This window comes from Silurus aristotelis (genome assembly GCF_946808225.1).
Source record: "Silurus aristotelis genome assembly, chromosome: 19".
In the NCBI taxonomy this organism is placed as follows: Eukaryota; Metazoa; Chordata; class Actinopteri; order Siluriformes; family Siluridae; genus Silurus; species Silurus aristotelis.
This window is the reverse complement of record NC_139592.1, coordinates 18,854,232-18,866,682: the sequence shown is the minus strand read 5'-3', so window position 1 is coordinate 18,866,682 and position 12,451 is coordinate 18,854,232. Positions and strand designations below refer to the sequence as shown.

Here is a 12,451-nt window from a genome sequence, read left to right as displayed (position 1 = left end):
GCTTATATTAATAGGAGTGATACAAATAAATCTACAGGGATCTTTGCATTTTGTACATCTTAATTAAACAAAATATGGAGTTTATTTGCAGGGATGATTGCTACATTTAAAAGGATTTAATCTTTTTTTTTTAACTAATTATGTGATATGAAATCTAATTTTCATTTAGTTACAGGCACCATAGTGAAACGTGTAGTGTTGCTACCTCACAGCCTCCGGTCTAATGTCTGTGTGGAGTTTCGCTCTGGTTCTCTGGCCTCACAAATCCCTAAAACATGCCAGTAGATAGATTGGCAACTAGAATTGTGCCTAGGTGGAACAAATTTAATGTGTGTGTGTGTGTGTGTGTGTGTGTGTGTGTGTGTGTGTGTGTGTGTGTGTGTGTGCATGATGCCCTGCAATAGACTGGCATCAAGTGCAGGCAGTATTCCAACCTTGTGCCCAGTGTTCCCAGTATAGGCTACGTATCCATGGCGACCCTGACCAGGATAAAGTGGTTTCTCAGGATGAATGAGAGTTTCAGATGGAAAATAAGACACCAACTTTTTTTTTTGCGTCTAGTGAATATACCATACCACCCTGCAATAAGCAAAGTCTAATGGAAAGGTCATTTATCTCGGAATTCACAGTCAGAAGTTAGTTCAACATCTACCTTGTTTGAGTTCTCTGACTTAAACACACCTGACAATATTGTGCAGCACACAGTCAGCGGTATAGATTTCCTTTTGCATCAACTTGATGAAATTTGATTTAACATGATGTATAGCGTTTGGGTTGTGAAAAGGTTTCAGCCCAGTTTTATCAACCTGATAAGACCCTCGTGACTGATTCTGACATTTTAGAAGCAAGAATTACCATTATATGTCAATTCTTTACAATAAACTCTTGCAAAAAGAGTTAAGCTCGACCTTTTTTAGATTGTCTATACGGTCTTATGTGCGTATTAAATTTGGACTAGTCATACAGTTATGACCCGATTCTGAAAATCCACTTCGAATTATGTGGGTACAATGGATTTGCTGCAACAGACCCTACAACAACCCACCCTTCTGACACATTCTTACTTTGACCTAGCATAAAACAAAGCTACCACAGCCTTCTGAAATATGTTTTTTCCTTCCTTACAATAATAGTGAGTGTAGTCATGGCGATCTTTGTGTAACATCAATTCCCTGGCTTAAAAATAATAAAAGGAGAAGTGATTCACTACAAGGACAGAGAAAGGTTCCAATTTTAGTTGTGACACTACTACGTGTGTAAATAGCATGTCATCGCGCACTGTGTCACTAGCACGTGGGTGTGGAATTTCCGAGGCCCCTTTCTGTCTTTGGCCTTTAGTTTTTCATGTACAAATGAAGAACTTTATATCTACATGCATGCTTGAGGTCTTCTGCGGGATGAATTCTTTGAGTTTGTGTGTGTGTGTGTGTGTGTGTTTATGTGTTTCATACCTGGGCCTGTGGATTGTGAGGTGCAGGTGCATGCAAGCATTCCTCACAGCTCATGGTCTTCTCTCTCTTCTCCTTCAAAGCTCTCACAAGTGCGTGGGAATGAGAAGAAGTTCACCTTGCTGCATGCCCTTGTGGAGCAGATCATGTTGCACGAGCCCCGGTTGGCCACGTTTTTCCAGGAGTTGACGGAATTTGAGACTGTCCCTGGGGGTAGGCTAATCAAAATTGCAACAAAATGGAATATGGATGGTTGCTTTTGAGCTCTTTTGGATGCGTCGTTTTTGATCATGCCTTTGTGTGTGTTTTTCTGTTAGCATCAATTAAAGGCCTAACAGCTGAAGTGGATGGTAAGTATGACACTGTTTACAGATTATTGTTTTTGGTTATGGGTTATCAGCCTGTGTGGCAGATTGTAGAGACCAATTGATTTCCCCCAAAATATATACCATATTTCGCATAAAAGTCAACCTGTATTGGTTACAAACCTGTGGCTGTTTATTTGAATGTCACTGAGTGCAAGGCTGAAGGCACAGAATTATTGGAATTGCTGATGATTGATGTGCTGCTGTCAGCTTTAACCAAGAGCAATAGTAACTTTCTCTGCGGTGATGGGCTCAGATGGCTGGATTTATAAGCTCAAAGACTTGACATCGGTGTAAGCTCTCCATTGTGCCAATATGGGCCTTCAGAAAGAGGCCATTTGAAAGAAGGTTCTGCCTTAGCGAGCATCGAAGATGGATGATCAGTTTCTTGTCTCACCTTCTAGTTGTGAAGAATGAGCTACGGAAGGTCATTCAGTACAAGAAAACATACAAGTGGAAAAACTTGGGATCCCAGTACTCCAAATTCTCAACTGACTTGAAGGTAATTTTGCATTGTTACTATTTTATAAAATGTTTTAATGTTGTTGTTTTTTTCAGGTGAACTTTTTTTTCACCCAGATTTTTTGTAGCTACTCCTAAACTGCAGTAATGAAAATTGTCAAACTCAGCCATGATGTGTTTCACTGTTCATGTCAGATCATAACCACCAAATAATTTGGAAGCAAATTCGGTCACAAATTAGAAACTTATAATGGAGGAATTTCCTCAAATGTTAATTCATATTTGTGGAGGTGGTAGCTTAGTGGTTAAGGCTCTGGGTTACTGATCAGAAGGTAGGGGTTGTTAAGCCCAGTTATTGCAACGCTGGCACTCTTGGGGCCCTTGCGTAAGGCCCTTAAACTTCAGTACTCCAGGGGTGCTGTAGCATGGCTGACCCTACATTCTGACCTCAGCTTCCTACATCGTTGGGATATGTAAAGAAATAATTTCCCTGTGGAATCCATAAAGTATTCTAAAATAAAATAGATAAATAAATAAAATAAATAAAATAATTGTCATTTATTTTCTTGATAAATATATCAACTAATCTTTTTTTTTTTTTTTTTTTGGGGGGGGGGGTCTAAAAAGAGTGTAAACATACAGTGTTTACACATAATGTAAATCTAGCTACAGACATGGACAAATGTATTGGTATCCCTCAATTAAAAAAAAGACACAAATTTGTCTATGTAAGAATTTTCCGGGTTTACCTGATAGTGTCTTTTGTCTCTGTGTAATTTTACTTCTAGAAACGAATGTTGACTGTCATAGGAAATTATTCTGATTGTATTCTCTAGGGCTGTCAGTCGTTCAAAATATTAAGTTTTTTTTAACTCATGATTAATCGCAACTTAATCGCACATTTTTATCTGTTCTAAATGTTTCTTAAATGAATACTTTTCAAGTTTTTAATACTTCAATCAACATAGGCATGGACAAATACCGATGTAATAATGGTGTTTTAAATTACGTAAATCATCAGGAAACCAAACAGAACTTTTGCTATGTTTCCACACGGATGGTTTTAACTGCTGGATATTTTTTTTTTTTTATCTGAGTAAAAAAAGGATGTCATGAATAAATGTGTGTTGTGTTGAAGGTTATTATTTGCAATATTACCTGCAATTCCTGCAATTATGTGCAATACCACCTGAAATTTTACTTGAAAATTTTTACCTGCAATGCGTACTTTTCTTGTTTCTTCTTCCCTTATTTGTATTTATACATTGTACTTTGTATATATTGTATATAATAGTATGTGTATATTCTTTTTTTTATATATTTACATTTTATTTTTATTTCTTAGTTTCTGCTGCTGTAACATTGAAATTTCCCCACTGTGGGACGAATAAAGGTTCATCTTATCTTATCTTATCTTATCTTATCTTATCTTATCTTATCTTATCTTATCTTATCTTATCTTATCTTATCTTATTTCACCTCTTTTATATTCATTTATTTAACTAAAAACAATTATAGAAAAATGGTCAAATAGAATTGTGTGCATTCATTTTGACAGCTCTAGTGTTCTAATAATACTAGTGATTAGTAAATAGTAAAATATTGTAAAATAAGAGTATTGTCTTAATACCTGCAATAAATAACCTCACAGATAAGCTTGATATCTTGTGCAACAGGTGCAGGAAACACAATTTTGCCCTTGGTGGTGAGACTTCATACTCCTTTATACTGAAGAAGTTTCACGCTTGCCAAATTTCATCCACTCTCTGTAAAAGTTTCATGCGATACCAGACACTGGAAATCAAGTGGCAGTAATAACAGTCTTAGAGGTCGATGGCACTCAGTGGATGAGAATGCATTCCTCTAACTCCCTTTCTGCTTTCATCTCTGACTATAGATGGCCATCAAGAAGTATGAGGCCCATCTCAGCCAGCTGACGAAGAGGTGCGCTGAGATGAGGAAACTCTACGCTGACATATTGGTAATCCCTGAGTTATTATTTCAATATCTTGTGTTGTGTTGCCCGGGGAGACGGATGAAGCAGAAGCTTGCCGCTTTGTCGAGATCGGCCTTCTCTTTTGTTTCTCTGCTTATCTCTACAAGGCGAAGATAGAGAAAAAAGGGAGGGGTGTAATTCAGGCAGCCAATTCCTCAAGGTTACTATGCCTCCCCTCTGACTTAGTGTCGCCAGCTAAGCGCTGATCTGATGTACGCCCCAAGACACACTGTTTGGAGTTGATGGCTTCTAATAATGCACATAAACCAGTTCATTGTTGTATTAAGAATTTACTGGCTCCTTATTATTGAATTTTTGATTGGGCTTAAATTTTTTATATAAAATTATTTCTATATTATATTGTATAATGTATAATCTTTATATATATATATATATATGATAATAATTGAACATTTCGCAAAACAATGCTACAGTTGCTACAGGTTTGTTTCTATGTTTACTAACAAGATCACGTTGATGTGCCTGTTACATGTTTAAAGCTATTATTCCTTATCATAGCAGTACTGAAACATAATCCAGCAAGCAGCAGAAGAGTGCTGATCAGATCTTGGTTGCTGCACTATGCTTTCTGCACTGTGTGCTCCCAGGAAAACAAAGGGAGACTTTTTCCCCCTCAGTCTATAATGTACATTTTCCCCAACTGTCCCAATTTTCCCCAAGACTATCTATCATCTCTAAAAGTGTTATCGGTCTTCTGTGACAATTTGGGCTTGTGAGAGTGAGACAGTGGTGAGTGGTGAGTCCATAGTTGGGGAAGAGAATTGCTTTAGTTCCACAATTACAGTCCAAAGTTTGGTCCCCCATCACCAATAAAGAGGAAGCGACTCGGGTTGGCCAGCGAGAGTAAAAAAGAGGCAGAGTTAGAGAACAAGGAAAGACAAGATAGGGAACTTAGGGGTTGGACCGAGCACGATTAGGGAGCAGGATTGGAGAGAAAGAGACAGAGGGAATGATAGGAGTGTAGTGCACTGACTCCTGCATTATCAGTGACAGACTGCCTTGCCTATCTTCCCCTGGGTGTTCAAATGTCTTATTGTTTCATTTTTGGGCAGGACTGAACCTTTGTCTTTCTATAAGGCCAGAAAAGGCCTGACCTCAAACTACCAGTGTTGATTTAAGTCTAAATCTTTCCTTTTTTTTTTACCTAAATGTAGTACTGTCTTAAAATTCACCAACCAAGCATAACTTTATGGCCACCGATCAGACAAAACATATGACCACCTGCCTGATATTATGTTAATTGCTCTTTTACAGTCCTGACTCATTGAACATTAAAAGCATTAACTTCTTCAGCAGTTTAAGCTATAGAAGCTTGTCTGTAGGATCAGACCACATGGGTCTGCCTTCCCTCCTAATGTGCATTAATGACCCTTGGCTGCCCAAGTTTACCACTGGTTCTTCCTCTGACCATTTTTGATAGCTACTGACCACTGCAGACCAGGAACAGCCCACACGAGCTTCAGTTTTGGAGATGCTCTGACCCAGTCATCTAGTCATCGCAATTGAGCCCTTATCAAAAATTTTTATCCTTATGCTTGCCTATTTTTACTGCTTCTGACACGTCAACTTTGAGAAATCTTTTCTTTTGCTGCACAATAAATCCCACCCTTTAACAGGTGCAATGATAAAGAGATAATCAGTGTTATTCACTTATATAATTTCATAATGTTATGCCTGGTAGGTGTATGATCTTGCATGTAATGACTATTGATGAACTGTAAATAAATCAAGTTTTATTCTGATTTCTTCTCAGGTAAAATTTGGAGAGCCCTTGGATCAGGATTCTCAAGAAATGTTCGGCTGGGTTTGCCAGTTTATCAACGAATTTAAACGGATCCATGCAGAATTCACATGCTGAGTCTTGCCTTGCGTGTCTGTCGGTGTATATGTGCAGAAAAGTCTGTGGGTGTGTTTGTGTGTGTGTGTATTTATAAGTGTGTGCTTTTGTGTATATTGTGTATGCCTGGCCTGGCCTCTCAAGCATATCATAGAAGACGTGTCGATCCAAAGACTATTTGAATGTCAGTCTAAACTGAAGAGCAAGGTTTTCGGTGAGCAGCCTAATCCAAGGGTTTAATGAAGGATTTGCTGGATCTATTGCCGATCCGGTGTTTACTTTGATTAAAAGTCTCGGGCAGATTTACTGAAAGCTGAAAGCAGCTCTCCCTCACTCCAGTCCATAACAAAGAACACTGCTGGATGCACTGCTAGCTCAGGAGAAACTGCTCGGTTGGAAGCCGATATAGATCGGCTGTTACTTTTTTGGAGAGCTCTTTCAATGGAACTTACTGGGCTGGAGATGACAAACGGGGGCTGCCAAGTTACCAGCGGCCACACAGCTGCCCGAGAAATAAGGGAGGGCAACAGTGGCCTGAGCCAGCTGAACCCCCGACACACGTTTCACCAGACACTCCAACACGTAGACTTTACTGGACTGCTTTTGTTCCTCCCCTTTCATTTAAAAATTAGCTTTGCAGATAAGCCATGCTTTAGATTGATTTTTCTCTGTGACTTGAGGGAGCACAGGGCTCTATGTGTCTTACATTTTAAGCAGGCATCAAGAGGCCGACAGATGTGTCCTTGATTTTAAAAAGCGAAATATTTCGAAATAATGGAAGTCTAGGCAGCTCATTGCTCACGTGTGCCACACCGCAGTATTTCAGCTAAATCGATTGCCATTGGAAATAAATAAATAAAAAAATGCATGGGAACAGGTCAAAGATAATAAAAAAGATAGGGTTGGTAATTCAAAGTGAGAAAGGCAAGAGAAAAAAGTGTGATTTCAGGCAATGTGCACAGTACAGTGCAACAATAAAACGGCACTGATTAAATTGATGTAATGTTTTTATTGCATATGTCCCTGGGATGTCTGCAGGCACTGGAGGAGTTTTATAATACTCAAATAATCATCTCTGTCTGGCTGACAAAAATCCATCCTTTCTACACTGTAGGTGTGCAATCTGGAATGTCACAATAACATGGCAGAAAGTTAAACCTGAAACTGATCCAATAAGCATAATTTAACTACGCTGAATCTGATCCCAGGCTGAAAGAACAGAGGACAGGGGATATGGGAAAGGTTAGCACTTTTTTGTCTATAGAGGCAGGACATATAACACAGTCAAGCTAATATTTAAATGAAGTCAACTAAAACAAGTTGTCAGTGGGCTTACATATAGATTTAACCTTATAGATTTAACCTTCTATAGTCACCTGCTCATTGTGTAAGACTGTGCTTTTTTTTGTTTCTTTTTTTTTTTTTTTTACTTAAATGTAACATTCAGACTCTTTCATATAACTTTGCATGAAGTGTAATTTCTTTTAACCCTAATCTCAAGTTCCTGAAGGAAGTCTTCTTTCAGTTTGTTGTTCTTTAAAGCCAAATAAAATGTAAATAAAATCCATGTGCGTTGGCATTATGAATTCTATCGTGCAAGTGGATGTTTTCTGCTACGGCTGGTTTAGATCCCAGAAACCTGCATCCAGACTCAATTGCAGATGCTGCTAAGGCAGGATTTAAAGAATACTTGAGCAAACAACTCTGTTTTAGAAATGCTGGTTATAGATGCATAATAAGTATTATGTTGAGGGACTAGGTTGAGTTTCAATGCTAGGCACTGTTAGTTCCTGAGTCTGTAAATAGTGTAATATACTGCAGTTGTATTGTTTGTTTTATTACATTTACATTTACACCATTTTGGCAGAACATCCCGTTCCACATTTAGTCCTCATTTGCTCTTAGAATCTGCTAAGAAATTGTTCAACTAGATTTTGAAATGTTCTTGTAGAGATTTTTGAACATTCACTGTTATTCAAGTAAGTGGGTTTGTGCACAGGGACAGATTTGTGTCTCGTAGTTCAAGTGAAGGAAAAATAAATGCTACCGTGTTCAGACATCCTACACAATTTTGTGCGTCCAAGTTTGTGGTAACAGTTTGGGGAAGAACAACACAAAAATCCAGGTGTCCCAAAACTTTTGTTTGTATAGTGCAGTCATACTACTGAGCAGATATGAGTAGGGGGCCTTGCTCAAGGGCCCAACAGTGGGAGCATAGTGGTGCTGGAATTTAAACTCCAGTCTTGTCACAACCACATCCCCACATTTTGAGGTTGAGCTTGTATGGCTGATCACTGAAGTGTGTTGAATTAAGGTTTGACACTTTTTCTGCTGTAATTAATCTGAATTGAGATATAAAAACAACAAAAAACAACAATTGTCTCTAAACAGTTTTTGATTTGAATTCACATACTCGTATTGAATTACTAAAAACCAACGAATACTAATGCAATTCTTAGAGAGAAATGACCCGAGGCCTAGATTAACAGTGCTTTTCTTTTTTTTTCTTTTTCTACATCCCTAACGTCCTCTGATCTCCCAGTCTGGGTTCAGATCCACCACACATGGCCAGCTTTTCATTAAACGCGCCACACTATGCGTCTGAGAGGATTACAGATGTGAGATGTTATTTCCTGCTGCTTGAACCATCCCACCTGTCGTACATGGGAACTCCAAGCTTTTGCACTGCTGTTTAGTTTAAATAACTGATTTATGTTTTTTTTTTTCTAAAATGTGTTTTTGTCTTTTTCGCCTATTATTTTTTTGTTCTGTAAAAAAGCGTTGCTGTAATTATTTTGCCATACAGGAATGTGTGAAAGGAACAGACTAAATTCAAAGCTAAAGGTTTTTCAGGATTTTTGTTCCCAAAGCTTAATTTAATTGAATTGATATTCAGTGCATATACATATTGTATATAGAAAGGATACGAGGTGAAGCATACGGTCATGCATCTTTAAACATGCTTAAAGGAATTCAAGTTTCCCTCCTGTGTAGTTCATCTCAGAGCAGGCTCTACAGTAATCAAAATGAATTATTTAGTAACTACAGTACAACTACTAAGAAAGGTCTGTAGTTATGAGAGTATGAACAGGCCCTGAGAGTTTATAAGGATAATAGATTTTTAGTTCCAATAAAAAGTTTTGTGGGCGCTTTTCGAAACGGCTCATTGTGTTTATTCCCAATACACATCGCTACTGAACTGTTCTGAAGTAGTGAGGCGTTTCGTTTTACAACACGGGATACATAACCGATAATTTCCTGTCAGTCTTTAACGCCGTCCTCTTTAAGGGAACCTGTCAGCGTTGGGCTATGAGCCACTTTTGCATTTGATCCATCTTTCTGAAACTATAAATAACAAGTCATATTTGTGTACGAGTTCTACTTCTAATAATATGTGTGAGGTGGCCATGTAGGCCTTACTTTAGGTATTAACAAAAGTATTGGGACAACTGACTTTTCCCATCATGTGTGGTTCTTCCCCAAACTGTTACCATAAAGTCAGAAGCACACGTAGTTAAGTAGACCCCAACCTGTTCCAGCATGACAATGCCATTTAAACAAAGCCAGCTCCATGAAGATATAATTTACATGTGTTGGAGTGCTAGAGAGATCTTAACTCAACCCTAATGAAAATCTTTGGGATGAATGACTGCACCCCAGGCCTCCTCACCCTACATCAGTATCTAACTGTACTAACACTCTTTGTGGATGAATAAGCACAAATCTCCACCAACACACTTTAAAATCTAGTGGAGATTCATATAAGAGCAAATACAGTGAGGAAAATAAGTATTTTAACACCCTGCTATTTTGCATGTTTTCCCACTTAGAAATCATGGAGGGGTCTGAAATTGTCATCGTAGGTGCATGTCCACTGTGAGAGACATAATCTAAAAAAAAAAAAAAATCCAGAAATCACAATGTATGATTTTGTAACTATTTATTTGTATGATACAGCTGCAAATAAGTATTTGAACACCTGAGAAAGTCAATGTTAATATTTTGTACAGTAGCCTTTGTTTGCTACGTTTTCTGTAGTTTTTCACCAGGTTTGCACACACTGCAGGAGGGATTTTGGCCCACTTCTCCACACAGATCTTTTCTAAATCAGTCAGGTTTCTGACCTGTCGCTGAGAAACACGGAGTTTGAGCTCCCTCCAAAGATTCTCTATTGGGTTTAGGCCTGGAGACTGGCTAGGCCACGCCAGAACCTTGATATGCTTCTTACAGAGCCACTCCTTGGTTATCCTGGCTGTGTGCTTCGGGTCATTGTCATGTTGGAAGACCCAGCCTCGACCCATCTTCAATGCTCTAACTGAGGGAAGGAGGTTGTTCCCCAAAATCTCGCAATACATGGCCCCGGTCATCCTCTCCTTAATACAGTGCAGTTGCCCTGTCCCATGTGCAGAAAAACACCCCCAAAGCATGATGTTACCACCCCCCATGCTTCACAGTAGGGATGGTGTTCTTGGGATGGTACTCATCATTCTTCTTCCTCCAAACACGTTTAGTGGAATTATGACCCAAAAGTTCTATTTTGGTCTCATCTGACCACATGACTTTCTCCCATGACTCCTCTGGATCATCCAAATGGTTATTGGCAAACTTAAGACGTGCCTGGACATGTGCTGGTTTAAGCAGGGGAACCTTCCGTGCCATGCATAATTTCAAACCATGACGTCTTAGTGTATTACCAACAGTAACCTTGGAAACGGTGGTCCCAGCTCTTTTCAGGTCATTGACCAGCTCCTCCCGTGTAGTTCTGGGCTGATTTCTCACCTTCCTTAGGATCATTGAGACCCCACGAGGTGAGATCTTGCATGGAGCCCCAGTCCGAGGGAGACTGACAGTCATGTTTAGCTTCTTCTATTTTCTAATGATTGCTCCAACAGTGGACCTTTTTTCACCAAGCTGCTTGGCAATTTCAAATTTCAAATTTCAAAAAGCACATACAAATCCTATGGCCAGGTGTCCACAAACTTCCCACACAGTGTTTGTTGAAGTTATTAAGCCCTCAGGATGAAATGAGAACTATGAATAAATATGGTGTAGAGAATCGTTGCAAATATAAATTCTTCATCCTTTTTTTATATTTTCAATGTATTTTTGTTGTGCTGGTCCCAGGTTTAAACCTGAGCATGGATTGCTTTAGTGGAATATATTATAGCCTTATTGGCAGCTCTTATATCATTTTGTAAACTTATTACTTCTTTTTTTTCTTAACGGTCCATGTTTTGGATCTTGAACTCAAGACTATATACGTTTTCAGAAATGTAAAAGAATCTAATTGTTCCATTCAAATTGAGTTTACTACTGTTTTTGAGACAGCAGGTGATTGTTTATATCTAAGTTTAAAATTCAACTTAATTCGTATAGCATTCTTTACAATGAAAATTGTCCCAAAGCAGCTTTACAGATTATTAAATTATAATAGATTCATAAAATAGTGCCCTTAAAGTTTATCCCTGATGAGTGAGCCAGAGGTGATGATATTATAAGGAAGAAACGTTCAGAGGAACCAGTCTCAAATGGGGACCCATCCTCATCTGGGTGACATCGAATGTCCATTCATTATAGTTTTATCATTGTTAGGGAAATGAAATGTCTCTCTCTGTTAAGTTAAACATGCTCCTAAGGTACCAGTGACCATTGATCCACTCTGAGCAGCTGGAGATCGTTCCACATAAACAACCTAAAAATCCATGAAATTAAGGAGCAACTCGAGAACTTTGATTCGGACTGTAATTAATATCAACAGTCTACTACAATGGCTCAGGACCACAAGCCGCACTTCATCAATGCACACCTTGACAATGATGGAACTCTAATGAATGGACATTCGGTGCCACCCAGATAAGGATGTGTTCCCTTTTGAGTCTGGTTTCTCTTAAGGTTTCTTTATCTCAGGGAGGTTTTCCCTGCCACAATCATCACTGGCTTGCTCATTAGTGACAAACTTACAATTATAAGGAACAAATGTGTACATACTTTATTAACTGCTTTATCTCTGACAAAACTGCTTAGAGACAATGTTCATTGTTAAAAGCGTTATACAAATAAAAATGGATAAAACTGATGTGTTTGTTGATGGACACAAGTACAAGTTCAAAGAAATTATAGTCCTATTCCATTGTTGCAAACTTTTTATCTTCTTCTTTTGGCTGCTCCCATTATGGGTCTCCACAGCGGATCTTCCTTCACCATACTACTCTGTCCTCTACATCTGCAGCTTTTAAACCAACTACCTGCATGTCTTCCCTCACCACACCTATAAACCTCCACCTTGTTCTTCCTCTTTTTCTCCTTCCTGGCATCTCCATCC

The 12,451-nt window shown here is 38.6% G+C and overlaps 1 protein-coding gene and 1 long non-coding RNA gene across 3 annotated transcripts in view; both read left to right on the top strand.

Moving 5' to 3' along the window:
• The window catches only part of LOC310742007 (uncharacterized protein), a 44,359-nt gene extending 37,236 nt beyond the window's left edge, over window positions 1-7,123 (top strand). For both annotated transcript variants that reach the window (XM_083570514.1, XM_083570513.1), the window contains exons 13-17: window positions 1,532-1,661; window positions 1,766-1,798; window positions 2,218-2,315; window positions 4,173-4,256; window positions 6,046-7,123. In XM_083570514.1, the coding sequence (XP_083426640.1) occupies window positions 1,532-1,661; window positions 1,766-1,798; window positions 2,218-2,315; window positions 4,173-4,256; window positions 6,046-6,150 (450 nt within the window). In that variant the 3' untranslated portion in view covers window positions 6,151-7,123. The remainder of the gene's footprint in view (window positions 1-1,531; window positions 1,662-1,765; window positions 1,799-2,217; window positions 2,316-4,172; window positions 4,257-6,045) is intronic.
• Window positions 7,124-7,499: 376 nt separating this feature from the next.
• LOC310742053 lies at window positions 7,500-11,185 on the top strand. The gene is made up of 2 exons (XR_014538133.1): window positions 7,500-9,905; window positions 11,041-11,185. It is a non-coding gene; the product is annotated as an uncharacterized lncRNA (long non-coding RNA).
• Window positions 11,186-12,451: the final 1,266 nt, after the last annotated feature.